This window comes from Pleurodeles waltl, chromosome 5 (genome assembly GCF_031143425.1).
Source record: "Pleurodeles waltl isolate 20211129_DDA chromosome 5, aPleWal1.hap1.20221129, whole genome shotgun sequence".
In the NCBI taxonomy this organism is placed as follows: Eukaryota; Metazoa; Chordata; class Amphibia; order Caudata; family Salamandridae; genus Pleurodeles; species Pleurodeles waltl.
This window is the reverse complement of record NC_090444.1, coordinates 404,262,209-404,275,376: the sequence shown is the minus strand read 5'-3', so window position 1 is coordinate 404,275,376 and position 13,168 is coordinate 404,262,209. Positions and strand designations below refer to the sequence as shown.

General features: G+C 40.6%; 1 protein-coding gene across 1 annotated transcript in view; it reads right to left on the bottom strand.

Moving 5' to 3' along the window:
* The window catches only part of FERMT1 (FERM domain containing kindlin 1), a 219,813-nt gene that overhangs the window by 65,957 nt on the left and 140,688 nt on the right, over positions 1-13,168 (bottom strand). The window contains exon 11 of the mRNA XM_069234152.1: positions 6,476-6,582. Within this exon, the coding sequence (XP_069090253.1) occupies positions 6,476-6,582 (107 nt within the window). The remainder of the gene's footprint in view (positions 1-6,475; positions 6,583-13,168) is intronic.

Below are 13,168 nucleotides of genomic sequence, written 5' to 3'. Positions count from 1 at the left end.
TAAAGCAGGCTGACAAGACGCCTCTATCAATCTATTATTTGAACACCGCTCTAAGAGCAACTCCACTGTCAACCTTCGGAAAGCCAACGAAGCGGAGGATACTTCTGCGGGCCCTTTTTTCAGTGTCCTCAGCTTGGTCAGTGAGAGTTTTCAAAGTTGTAGTCAGAGCAGTCACCTCTGTTTTGAGATCCCAAACTATGTTTCTCAACACGGAAATGCGAATTTAGTTGCCTAGTAGTTGAAAGGCATTTTACCATTTATTTGTAAAATGGACCAGTTATGCTTGCATTATATCATCTTGAACTTCCCACTTCTGGAGAATATTAAATACATGCAGTAGGATAAAATATGGGGTGTATTAATGGGAGGTAGTTCCGGCCTGTCTTAATATGCATTGTCACCAAAGTTTCACCACTTCATAAAATCTATTGGCTGCTACAACTGTCCTGTTCCCTCCCTTCAGGGGCAAGAACCAGTGATTCCTCTAGGTACCCAGCAATGCTCCCTTGGGTCATTTGTATTCCTAGAGTTGATTATGTTTTTTAACTCTGTATTGTTACCAATGATGATACTTCTAATTCTGACCTACCAATATAACTTCTTGAATTTCCTATTCATCCACAGACAGCAGACTTCCCTAGTCAGCCCGTATATCCTCATTTAGTTGATTGTTTTGTACACAGACTATGCAGCTCTGCTCATCTGAACAGTGTAGAATGATGTGAGTGAAAAATGTATCCTACTATAAAATTCTCAAAGTAATTTAGTCTGAAGATAATTTTAAGGAAAGTGCATCCTCAAGTTAGTGACTTACTCAACACTATCTTTTGCTTTGCAGCAACAAACCCCAAAGCCTACATTGGTCGCGACAAAGTAACTGTTCCTAATGCATGAGTACTTTTCTCTCTTACGTCACTTGGTTTTGTGTAAGCTGTTGTTAGAAATGGATTCTTTGGTTTGCAGTAGGCTACCCCCTGTCCAAGCAAGGACCCTCACTCTAGTCAGGGCAAAGAAGAGTCATCCTCCGTTAACCCCCGTTCACCCTCTTGCTAGCTTGGCACGAGCAGGCAGGCTTAATTTCAGAAACAATGTGTAAAGTATTTGTACCAACACACACAGTAACTCAGTGAAAACACTACAAAATGACACAACACAGGTTTAGAAAAATAGGTAATATTTATCTAAACAAAACAAGACCAAAACGACAAAAATCTAACATACACAAGTCAAGATGTGATTTTTCAAAAGAATAAGTCTTAATCCTTAGAAAACAGTGAGAATGCTGTTGTTACACCAAGTACCTGGTTAGGGTCAAACATAAAGCAGCACAGGTGAGCATGCGTCAGAAAAGGGTAGTGATGCGTTGATTCCTTACACGCAAGTAAGGCTGTGCCTCGTTTCCTTCTCCAGTCAGGTGGCCGATGCGTAGTTTTTCTCCCGCAAAATAGAGCAATGCGTTGATTTCTGCACCCGGATCCGCACAGAGTCGGGTTGACTTTGACTCCCAGGGACGATGCGTGGAAAATCCAGTCACACGGTATTAGGATTTGCATCGTTATCAGCATCCGTTAACGGGTGTTGCGCATCGTTCCTCCAGCTGCGTTGCACCGATCTTCCAGCTGCGATGCAGGTGGAGCATTGATTTCAGCTGCGCATCATTTATCACCTGCATCACGAAGAGTGTATTAAAAATGTTCCCGCATGGTGGTCTGTACGTGGATTTTCCGTTATTGTCTGCCAACTTAACCTTTCAAGGGCCAAGGAACTGGATAGGGCACCACTTGGCAGGGCAGGAGTCTCAGCAGAGAGTCCAGGTGCTGGCAGGGAAAGTCTTTAATGGCCATGAGACTTCAACAACAGGAGGCAAGTTCAGTTCAAGCCCCTGGAGTTTCTTCTCAAGCAGGAATGCACAACAAAGACCAGTCTTTGTCCCCTTTGACAGGTAGAAGCAGCAACTGCAGGATAGCCCAACAAAGCAAAGTCACAGGCAGGGGAAGCACTTCTCCTCAGCTCTTCTCCTTGGCAGAGGTTCCTCTTGATTCCAGAAGTGATCTGATTTTCAGGGGGTTTTGGGTCCTCTTATACTTCTTTCTGCCTTTGAAGTACACCTACTTCAAAGGAAAGTCTCTCTTGTTTGTAATATCCTACCTTGCCCAGGCCAGGCCCCATGCACACACCAGGGGGTTGGAGACTGTCCTCCCTTCCTCCTAGCACGGATGGCTCATCAGGATATGCAGGCTACACCACAGCTCCCTTTGTGTCACTGCCTAGAGAGGTGCAAACAGCTCAACTGTCAAACTGATCCAGACAGGTAATCCACAAACAGGCAGAGTCACAGAATGGTTTAAGCAAGAAAATGCCTTCTTTCTAAAAGTGGCATTTTCAAACTCACAATCTAGAAACAAACTTTACTAAAAAAATTATTTTTAAATTGTGAGTTCAGAGACTCTAAACTCCACGTTTCGATCTGCTCCCAAAGGGAAACTGCACTTTAATAATATTTAAAGGCAGCCCCCATGTTAACCTATGAGAGAGATAGGCCTTGCAACAGTGAAAAACTAATTTGGCAGTATTTCACTGTGAGGGCATGAAAAACACACAAGTACATGTCCCACCTTTAACATACACTGCACCCTGCCCAAGGGGCTACCTAGGGCTTACCTTAGGGGTGCCTTACATGTATAAAAAGGGAAGGTTCAGGCCCGGCAAGTGGGTACACTTTCCAAGTCGAATTGGTAGTTTAAAACAGCACACACAGACACTGCAGTGGCAGGTCTGAGCCATGTTTACAGGGTTACTTAGGTGGGTGGCACAACCAGTTCTGCAGGCCCGCTAGTAGCATTTGATTTACAGGCCCTAGGCACCTCTAGTGCACCTTTCTAGGGACTTACCAGTAAATCAAATATGCCAATCATGGAAAGCCAATCAACAATACAATTTATACAGAGAGCATATGCACTTTAGCATTGGTTAGCAGTGGTAAATTGCCCAGAGTCCTAAAGCCAACAAAAACAGGTCCGAACAAATAGGAGTAAGTAGGCAAAAAGATTGTGGATGTCCCTGCAAAAAGGGCCAGGTCCAACAGCTGTGTTTTTAAAATATTAGATTTTTTTCTTGTTATTGATCTCCCGGTATGATCTCCATTTTCTATAGTGAATATATATATTTTTTTTAAGTTATATCCCTCTGCAGAGCACTGCATCGAAGTATGAATTCTATAAATGTGCAAAAAAAATTGCCCCACTTCTGTCATTCACCTAGCTAAGAATGTTTAATGAATCAGGGCATCAGCCCGATTGCCTTCAAATTCCAAAGTCCCACATGTTACTGTGATTGCAAAATAAATTGAAGACATTTCTTGCTCAATCTCTGACAATATACACTTGCTAGCATTAAAGGAGCTCACCCAATATTCTATTGTTTCTCAAATGTGTATTTCAACATTTGTTACACCTTGTTATCACCACAACAAACCACTTCTACAGAGACCAAATTCCATCCCCCTGCCACCAATGGATGACATGATTTCCTCCTTTGCCAATTTAAATCAGACCATATAGCCACAAGATAATATAGAGATATTTTCCTGCAATTTCCCTCCAACACTCTGAAGACACTGTCACTCACAGAAATCCTGCATATATTCCACCAATCTAATGATGGAACATATGCAGGATTTCTGAGTCATTGACAAACTCATGTAATTCAGATTAAAACACAAACCCTCCAAACTATTTATGCCCAGTTTAACCTGTAAAAACCAACTAGACATTACATCTTTAAAAAGGTTATTCTAGTTTGAAGTCAACCTGAATAGCCTTCTCCTAAGACAACAAATATAGCTGTAAAAGACAACATTCAATCTTGAATCCCAAAATGAATGGGCCAATTGTTCCAAGAAACTCTTCACTTTGATTTTATTGAAGTCGAATTTTATTAAAAGAAACTGCTATCAACTCCCTATATTCAGCCATCACACCCCAAGAATTCTGACCATCTTCAACCTACTTCTTAATACAAAAACTGTAAAAGGCATTGTGGGACTGCGGAATGTCACTTGGTCTGGCTTTCACCACACAATCGCCTGAACACTTTCAGAAATCATTTCGGATATGATGCCCACAATCTAGTCTCTTGCTCCCATTCCACTTAATTTTGTGAAATTCCATTGTAAAGTACCACTCTCATCTCCCTGGCACAAAATCACCTCACTAATTCAAATGGCGTTAATGTTTACCATGCACTCTAGATATAAAAAAAACAGACTATTCTCCTTATTAACAACCCCTTACTTGATGTGATTACTGAAGTGTCCTGATACACTGTTCTAAAAGGCAACTTCTGTTTTGACCAATATTAATCCAGGTTCTACTTTCGGTGCAGCACTAAAAACATCCACCCTCCAAACAGCTGATTATACTTACAAAAGTCTACTTACTGGCGAAGTATGCGTTCTTGACCTTTCAGGAGCATTCAATGGCACAGAACATATCTTGCAAGTCAATATCCTCTACTTCAAGCCATGCATAGAGAAAAGGACATAGCATAGATCACATCCTTCACATCAACCATGCCCCATATCATCAAAGATAATAGCTCCAAATGCATATTTCTTTCATTACAAATGAAAGGGTCAGATGCCCTGTCACCCATGTTCAGCATTGTTTGTATGGAGTTACTCAGAGGTTTCATTTTAGGCATGGATGTTTCCTCGCATCAACATGCTAAAATAACAAGCTCTCTCTGAAAATATTAGCTCTCCATTGAATCCCTAACTTGAAAGCTTATCTATCTAGCACCAATGGATGCTGAACCACTACCTAAAATTCAACCATTTGAAACTCAATTCTTATACCGTCCTAAAAACCATAATTCTACTCCAAACCTGTCTCAGCTGTCCATGATTAGCAACTCTCCACCTGAGTCCCATACAAAATCTGAGTTTCAAAACTGAGTCTAACCACTTTTGATATATTTAAATTAAAAGCCTTGCCAAATCCCTTTTATCACTCAATCTCTCATCTCAATAACACACATTACTAGACTATGGTGCAGGCTTTTATTCTATCCAGAATAATCTTTGACATTTCCTAATGAAAGGTCTCATTAGATCCACTCTACTTGCCCCCATATACACCTCACATCCTCATCAAACCTACTACTTCAATAACTTTCTATACTGCTTTACTATTAATTGCTAACCATCATTTTATATGCATCTCAGCAGTGACATCTGTAAGACTAGGTAGACAGATGTGTAGATGTATGGGTCACATAGGTAGAGTATGCTCAACGTAACAGATTCAACAATATTGTACCCCTATGTTAGCCCCTTTGTCTTGTAATGGGGGCTCTTAGTCCCTAGTTAGATCTTACAAATATGTCTTCTGGAGATCATTACTCCAGAAGTTGAGGTTATTTTTCGCAACCTGGGCATACCAAGGGGGCATTTCCCTATTGTCAAACATTTGGGGCAGACACCGCAAATTTCCTCAACTCATGGAACAATGATGTCATGATGACAAATTTGTAAGATATAACTAGGACCCCTATAAAGATAGTTTCGTACAGGGACTGGGGGTGTGGGTCATTCATTTAGTAATTGACTACCCGGCACCTACCATTTCACAATATTAAATGGGGAGATTATTGCAAAGAAAAACAAACATTGCAATATTTAGTAGTCATAGACGCTGATGCCCTTTGAGCACTTAGGAGGATGGCTATAACATGCTGACGTTAGTGAGGATGTCAGGGTGATGGACAACCCTCCAGCATCATACATTTTTCTTTTTAAACCCTACCAGGACATCAGATAATGAAATGATTTTTAGATAGCCTTAGATAGTGTTAACAGTACTTTTACTCTGGTAATTGCCAAACCTTTAGAGGTAAATGTTTACATATAAACCTTGCTCCCATGCATAGCGGTAACACCCACCTTGAATTCAACTGGCCCAAGGAGTGAGAATCCAAATAAAGAAACATTCCACATCTGATTTGGGTGAGCGCCCTAAGATATCACTCTCTGAGTGGAAAGGTTAATGATTGAATAGAACCTAGTCTTTTAATTGTGTCTGTCTTAAATAGAAAACTTATATCATATATTTTAAATCAAGAAGATATATATGCTACTTATTCTATGTTTGGATGCACGTTACTTAAGAAGAAGAGAACTTCACAGAAGTTGTTACTTATAATGTAGTAGAACTGATATATCATTTTCCATACAAATTACATGTCTGAACTATTTGAACAGGTCAAACAATGCAAGGAATATTAGCAAGAAAGCGATATGAAAAGTTGAATTGATTTTGTTATTTTTACTCTATGTACAATGCTTAATCACGTCTCACAAAAGAGGAATTTGTGAATGATATTCTTGACAAAACTGCTTGTACAGCATAGAAATGCCTCACACTAAAGAATTAGAAAATGATGACAAGTAAAATAGATAAGCGTAAATGCTACTCACATGTTCACATCGTAAACACACTTCATTCATACCGTCTGCAACTGGAAGTAACAGCTTGATTCCAAATTTCTTTGCTGCCACATTTACATCTGGTACAATTTCACATCCTGAAAACAATTAGAAACACCACAAATAATTTTCATTCTATTCAAATGCTAACATTTGAGTACGCAGATTTTGCTGACATTACTCTAAAGTGAAAGGGACAGTTTAGGGCTACATTTCAAAAGACTCTAGCTTGACCTTTTAAGGTGCTTTGCTGTACTACATGCAACGTGAAGAACACAAGGTACTGATTCACAAAGATTGTTTCTGAGGGTAGTGGTCTTACTGTAGAACTAGATGTAATTGTCAAATGGATTTCCAGTAGCAAGATATGGAGATCTAATATAAGGTCTCATGTAGAGTTTGGAGGGCAGGATCCTCCTTCACAAACATGGCGGATGACTTGTTTGGTAAATTACAAGTGTTTTAAAGCATATCGCAGTTATAATACGGTGAAGGGGATATCTGACATGTTTGAATGGAGTATCATATCACTCAAACTCTAAATAAGGCCCTATTTGTTGTCTAGCAAGGGGTATGGTTATGCAATTTATCTTGAAAATTAGTTAAGTAACCTTTATAGTCATGAACACAAATTTCACATTTTCTAATGTATAGTATGACCAATATATGTATAGGCCATCATATTTTTATTCAATCATCATATGAAGACAGACTAAAGTCCCTTGCATATTTATGAATTTGTTTGTAGTGTGTACTGTAGAGTTACACATGCTACCTCACAGCCATTTGTAATGCTTGTGTCCATGGTAGTACTAGCATTCATAGAGCATTGTGACTAAGGGGGGGTAGAGATACCAAATAGTGAACAGGTGCTCATTTTGCTTGAAGGGCTGGATTTCTTTTGAACATCTAATTTAGCTTCTGTAATTAGATATTTATAACAGGGTTATGACAGGAGGATGGCAGTGATGAACATTAGGGAAGGTGGCTAGGAGGATGCCATTCCATTAATGATCAATGCTTGTGGTAAAGCTACAGTTAAATTGACTCTACTTGTATACCAAATTAAATAGTCTGAGTCTAATGGAATACTTTCTAAAGCTAGATGAGGAAATTTGCATAGGTTATCCTGCACAGAGGAGTGAGTGTGTTCAATAGGTTTTGACCACTTAGTCCCAGGGGTGACCTGAATAGTTTTTGTAAACATATTTTATTGCAATTTCTGAACATAAAATATTGTCATTGTTATCACCATACATTGCATAGTCAGTCTAATAGCATCAATTATACAGACATTGAAGAATACATAGGTAACATAGTTTTAGCAGTGAGCCAGGTACAATGCACAAATTTGTGATGTTTAAATGACATAAGGATTGAATAAAAAGAAAGCAAAAAGAACACTGGTACCAACCCCCAGCCCTCCCAAGTACGTCTACCAAGTTAGCTCCATTGACGCCATTTAAGCAACTTATTGGAAAAAGAGTGCCAGTCACCCTTTCACACAAGAGATTATAGGAATCAACATACAATGTCGATATCGGGTAGTCAGGGAACCTCATGTGCCAGGACCCAACAGTGTATGACCTAAGAAAGTGCAACCAGTATCCTCTTCTTGCACTTTAAACTGTTCCAGCAAGGTGTCCCACATCATAGCTAAATGTTGTTTATGCAGCCCACAGTATTCTTCCCTCTGCAGTGCTAAGCTTTCAGTGGATTCCCATCACCAAACTTCCTCACTCCAGCCTAGCATGGGGGTGCAGTGGGAAACTTCCAACTTCGGGTTCTGCTGTTTGGCAACAAGGAGTGCTATGTCCACAAAGCGGGATTCAGTCTTTAGGTCTAGGGTATAGTTCCAGAAGACAATGTTCTACAGTGTCCCATTTTGTGCTCCTCGTGAGGGTCAGAACAGGGTGGGGAATGCCCACAACATATGGAGTAGGTCTGTGTCTTCGATCTGGTGTAATGGACAAGAAGATGCAGCTATAGGGAAGATTCTGGGCAATTTCGAGGGTTTTAAATATGCCCTGTGTAGTAGTGACAACTGGATGAACTTGAAACATGTATTGTGGGGTATCATGCTGGGGTATTCCAAAAGAAAATTCCACTGCTTGTCATGGAATGTGATATTAAGGTCTGTTTCCCATTGGTCTCTCAGTGGGGTCAGCAATGTGTGTAAACTGGAGCGCAGACCTTTATAGAGCTACTTAACTAAGTGCTTGCCCATGCCCATCCCATAAACTGCCTGTACTAGGTCATGTGTGTAAGGTTCCGACCTCGTTGGTGACTAATGCATTTGAATGTAATGTAAGCATGTGCAAGAAAGCCCTCCACTGCAAGCAAACCACCACCTGTGGCTCTCAGCACACCTGCAGCCAGGAAACAACAGGACTACACACAAACTAATGAAAAGGGGCAGACAAAACAAGGCAACAGGCCCCCATTTATGCAGCCAGGATCTGAAAGAACATCTCTGTACCCGTCATGACTGCCCCAAACCACTTAAGGAAGAACTATTTGAAGACTTAATTGTGATAGAACACCTCTACTCCCAGAAACCTGCTTCTCCTCTAGTCACCTTTAACCCTATGCAGCAATTCTGTACCTTTTAGCTATATTTGTACTATTGAAATATCAGATATATATGTACCTCCTACCTGCATAACTGCCCATCACCGCTTTTCTGAACAGTCAGATTTATCTGAGCATTACCCTTTTTGAGTAAGGTTGTGTACTACTAGTATCCCTGGATTACATTACTGTTGCACTCTAAACTACATAGCTAAGAGACACCTGACTCTCTTGGGGTATCTAGGGTGTACATTCCTGCTTACCCTCAGAGGTGAAGGGACTTAGAAACTCACTGTCAATATGTCAAAACAGATAACATTCAAGAATGTCAATATTCAATAAGTCGTTTCTTTTATAATATGAAAATTATTTTAATAACAAGTATTTAAAATAGTGGCTGATCTGCAGAGAAAGGTTCAAATAGCATCTGGGCCAAAGTTTAATATAGCTTGATCACACTAAATGCTAACTTTTAGTTAACACGAAGAGCTATTTGCTGTTACAAGGGGTGCTTCGGTTGACTCAGAATATCTTGGAACTGTAAGGGTACTTTAGAAAAATATTTGGGTGGCAGAATAGGATAAAGCAATAATGGTACTCATTCTTTAGTTTAATATGGCCACCTCAGGTACTCGAGAATGCTTGTACAATAAACGTGTCAATCCTAAAAAGTATTCAAGTCGTAGATGGAATTTGGGGATAATTGAAAAAAGCATACAATTTCCCAAAACTTCAATGCCATAAAAAAGCAAAAGATCCCATCCACAAGAAAAGTGTTCACTTTAACTGCAATAACCTTTTAGACCTGATCTTTCACCAGTTTCCGGTTAGAGATACTATCCTATTTACTGGAGTTCAGAATTCAGTTAAGGGGAAACTGGACTTTTTGGTGGGAATAGTTGACAAAATAAAATACTGTGGTTCCCCCTGCAGGACCTAAGGGTGTCTAAATATGTAAGGCATCTGTATTTTTGCAATCAACCAGCTGCAGCAGAGACTGCTACATTGACTGGTGCACCAACAAGTACCAGGTACCAAGGAAAGAGACAAATGTACTGGCTACTGAGCCGTATGAATAAAAGTGTAACTTTTGCCTCTAGTATTTCTGGAACTCTGAGGTGGTCATTACCAGTCTGGCGGTCGCATGACTGCCAGACTCATGGTGGCAGCCCCACCACCAATAGGCTGGCAGTGGGACTGCCACATTATGACCGTGGGGAGCCGCCACGGTCAGACCACCAACACCGCCAGACTGCCGCAAGCCGGAAGCCTAGTGGTCCCAGTGGTTTGTCATCCATCAGGGCAGCACTGCTTGCAGCACCGCCCTGGGGATAAGGACTCCCCATCCGCCAGCCTTTCCATGGCAGTTCACACTGCGAAGGAAAGGCTGGCAGAATGGGGGACTTGGCATGGGCAGTGCAGTGGCCCCCATGCACAGCCCCATTGCGCATTCCTCGGCCCGAATAAGAGGCAGTGGAATGCACGACGGGTGCTGCTGCACTGCCACATTGGCGCCGGCTTCATTAGGAGCCAGCGTCAATGTTAAGGCCATGTTCACCACAGAGCCGGTGGGCAGAAATACTGAGTCCGCCGGCCGGCCCTGTGGTGAAGTCCTATTAGGGCCAGCGGGGTTCAGGCCGCACAGGCGATCTGAGGGTGGGAAGAGTGACCCCCTTAGTGCTAGAAGTATGACTGCTTCCAAAATCCGGATGGCGTGCTCCAGCCAATGCATCGAGACTCCATGTTTATAGATGAAGTTCAAATATCTCCTGGGTGCTCTAAGCTATCAGCATCCCAGCAGGGTGAAGGAGGTAGGTACAGGTACACTACAGGAATGGGGTGAATCTGGAAAAATGCAGGATCACTCTTCTTGATGTTGTAGGCGAGGAAGCAGGCATTCTGGTTTAATGTCCATCTTGAGTCTCCTGGGCAGCTGGGCTAGGGTGACATTATGGGGACTCAACACTATCTTCCTTGAAATGAACTCACAAGGTATTTCATGGTTGGTCCTTGAACTGTCATCCCTGTGATTAGGTCACTTTCCCTGGCAGGCAGCTAGGTATTCTACCTTCATTCAGCTTTAGCTCCAAGCCAGGTAAACAGGATTCCCAGACTTAGGCCCCATATAAATGTTAAATAACAACCATACAGAGGTTCCACTCCAGTACTTCATCCAAACTGGAATAATGACACTTCTAAAAAACAAGAATACTTCCAAATATTAGTTTTAACAATAAATACTTCTAAAAAGAAACACTTAAAGTGCTTGTTCAAAACACATATTAAAGTAAGGACAGTGTGACGGAGTGGAGGGTTTAGATTTAAGGGTTAAGAGTATAAAGTATAGTGGTAAAGGTTATGGGAACAGGTGTATAGGGTTAAGGGCTTGTGGTACAGGGTTTGGGGTATAGGGTAATTATCAATGACATATGCTATGGGGAAATGGGTATAAGGTTAAGGGTGTGGGGTATACATTATGTAAATATTCCCATAGGGATTAGTGATTAACCCTGTACCACCCTTTGGTATAGGTTTATGGGCTGTGGTTTAGGGTATGGGGTTAAGGTAGAGGGTTAAGAATTAGAGGTACTGGGCTAAAGGATAAGGCTTTTGCGGTGTTGGGTATAGGTATCATAGGTAAGGAGTTAAAGGTCAGGGTTAAGATTTTGGGGTTAAGGTTATAGGGGAGTAGTTAGGGGTTATAGGAATTATGTATATGGTTAAGAGTATAGGGTTTGGTGCATAGAGGTATGAATTTGGGACAGTGGGTTGTGGTATGGGGTTAAGTGTGTGATGTTAAAAAAAAGTATATGTTATAGAGTTTAAAAATAGGATTGTTTAGGTTAGAAAGTATAGGATAATGTTAAGGGTTTGGATATATAGTTAAGATGACGGGGAAAGGATTCATCACTGCCATTTTTTTATTTAGTGTTACAGTTGAAATGTGTTTAAGGTGTGTTGATTGTTACAGTAATTTATTTTTTAATCTGTTCAAAATAAAAAAAAAACTTTATGTTTATTTTCTCATTAACTATGCACTTAACCCATTCTGATAGAACACATTTGAAGTGATGCAATTAGTAGTATTAAAACAAACGGATGCTCTTTCTCAGTAAACAAAATTAAAGTAAAGAGGTACAACTGCATATTCTACTGCTTTTCATTCTTACATGTGTGTGAGCTTCCTCAGTTTCAGTTTCCCAACTTTGGGAGCCAAGTTGTGGATGAGAAGGAAGTGCTTATCCTCTGATGGCCAAGGTATACAGAGACGCAAAGTAGCATCTAATTGCAGTAGATGCTCTTTAATTAAGGAATTTCCGATTCATTCAGCGCACTGTTATTCATAGCCTGATGGGCGCTGCTCCTTTTGTTTGCAGTATACACATGCCTTCGGTTGGAACTCCTTGGACTGATTGGTTTTGTTTGATTTGGCATTGGTTAAGGATCCCTCGGTGGAGTACCCTTTTCATTTATTGGTCAGTTAGGATTTCCTTTGCTTGGGGTTATCATTCCGGACCACCCCCCCTTTTTTCGGTGCCATTTACATTCATGTACTTTTTGATAAATTCACTGATGTTCACATGCATTCTTGGTCCTGATGATGACCATAATTTGACATGGTCGCAACATCGACAGCTAAAGCAGCAATACATAAACATTTTTTTTGCTACAATTAAAACAATTTTTTTTTACAACATTATGTATTTCATGTAAGTGGAATTTATCAAAATTCACCTACATGTTAGCTCCTTTTTACTTTTGGTATTGAGCTTCACCTGCGTTATTTCTTGGTATCTATTCACAAGCACTTTGTGTTCACTTTTCTAATCACTGCGCTACTTTGGATTAATGTGGATGCTATCACTTTTTGTGTTTAACCGATTCTTAAATTTAGTTGCAATATGCAACTTGAAGTTTCCTTTCCATTTTTTTGTCTTACCTTTGTGATTTTGTCATTATGTTAAATGTTGACTAACACCTGTTGAGACATGTTGACACCGCAGGGTATACGGCCAACACCAATTAGATGGGCAGCCACATTTTAATGCCCTGAGACTCCTCCAGTTCTTGGGAGTAAGTTTTCGAGTTGGTTGAACTGGAGTAGTGCAGTCT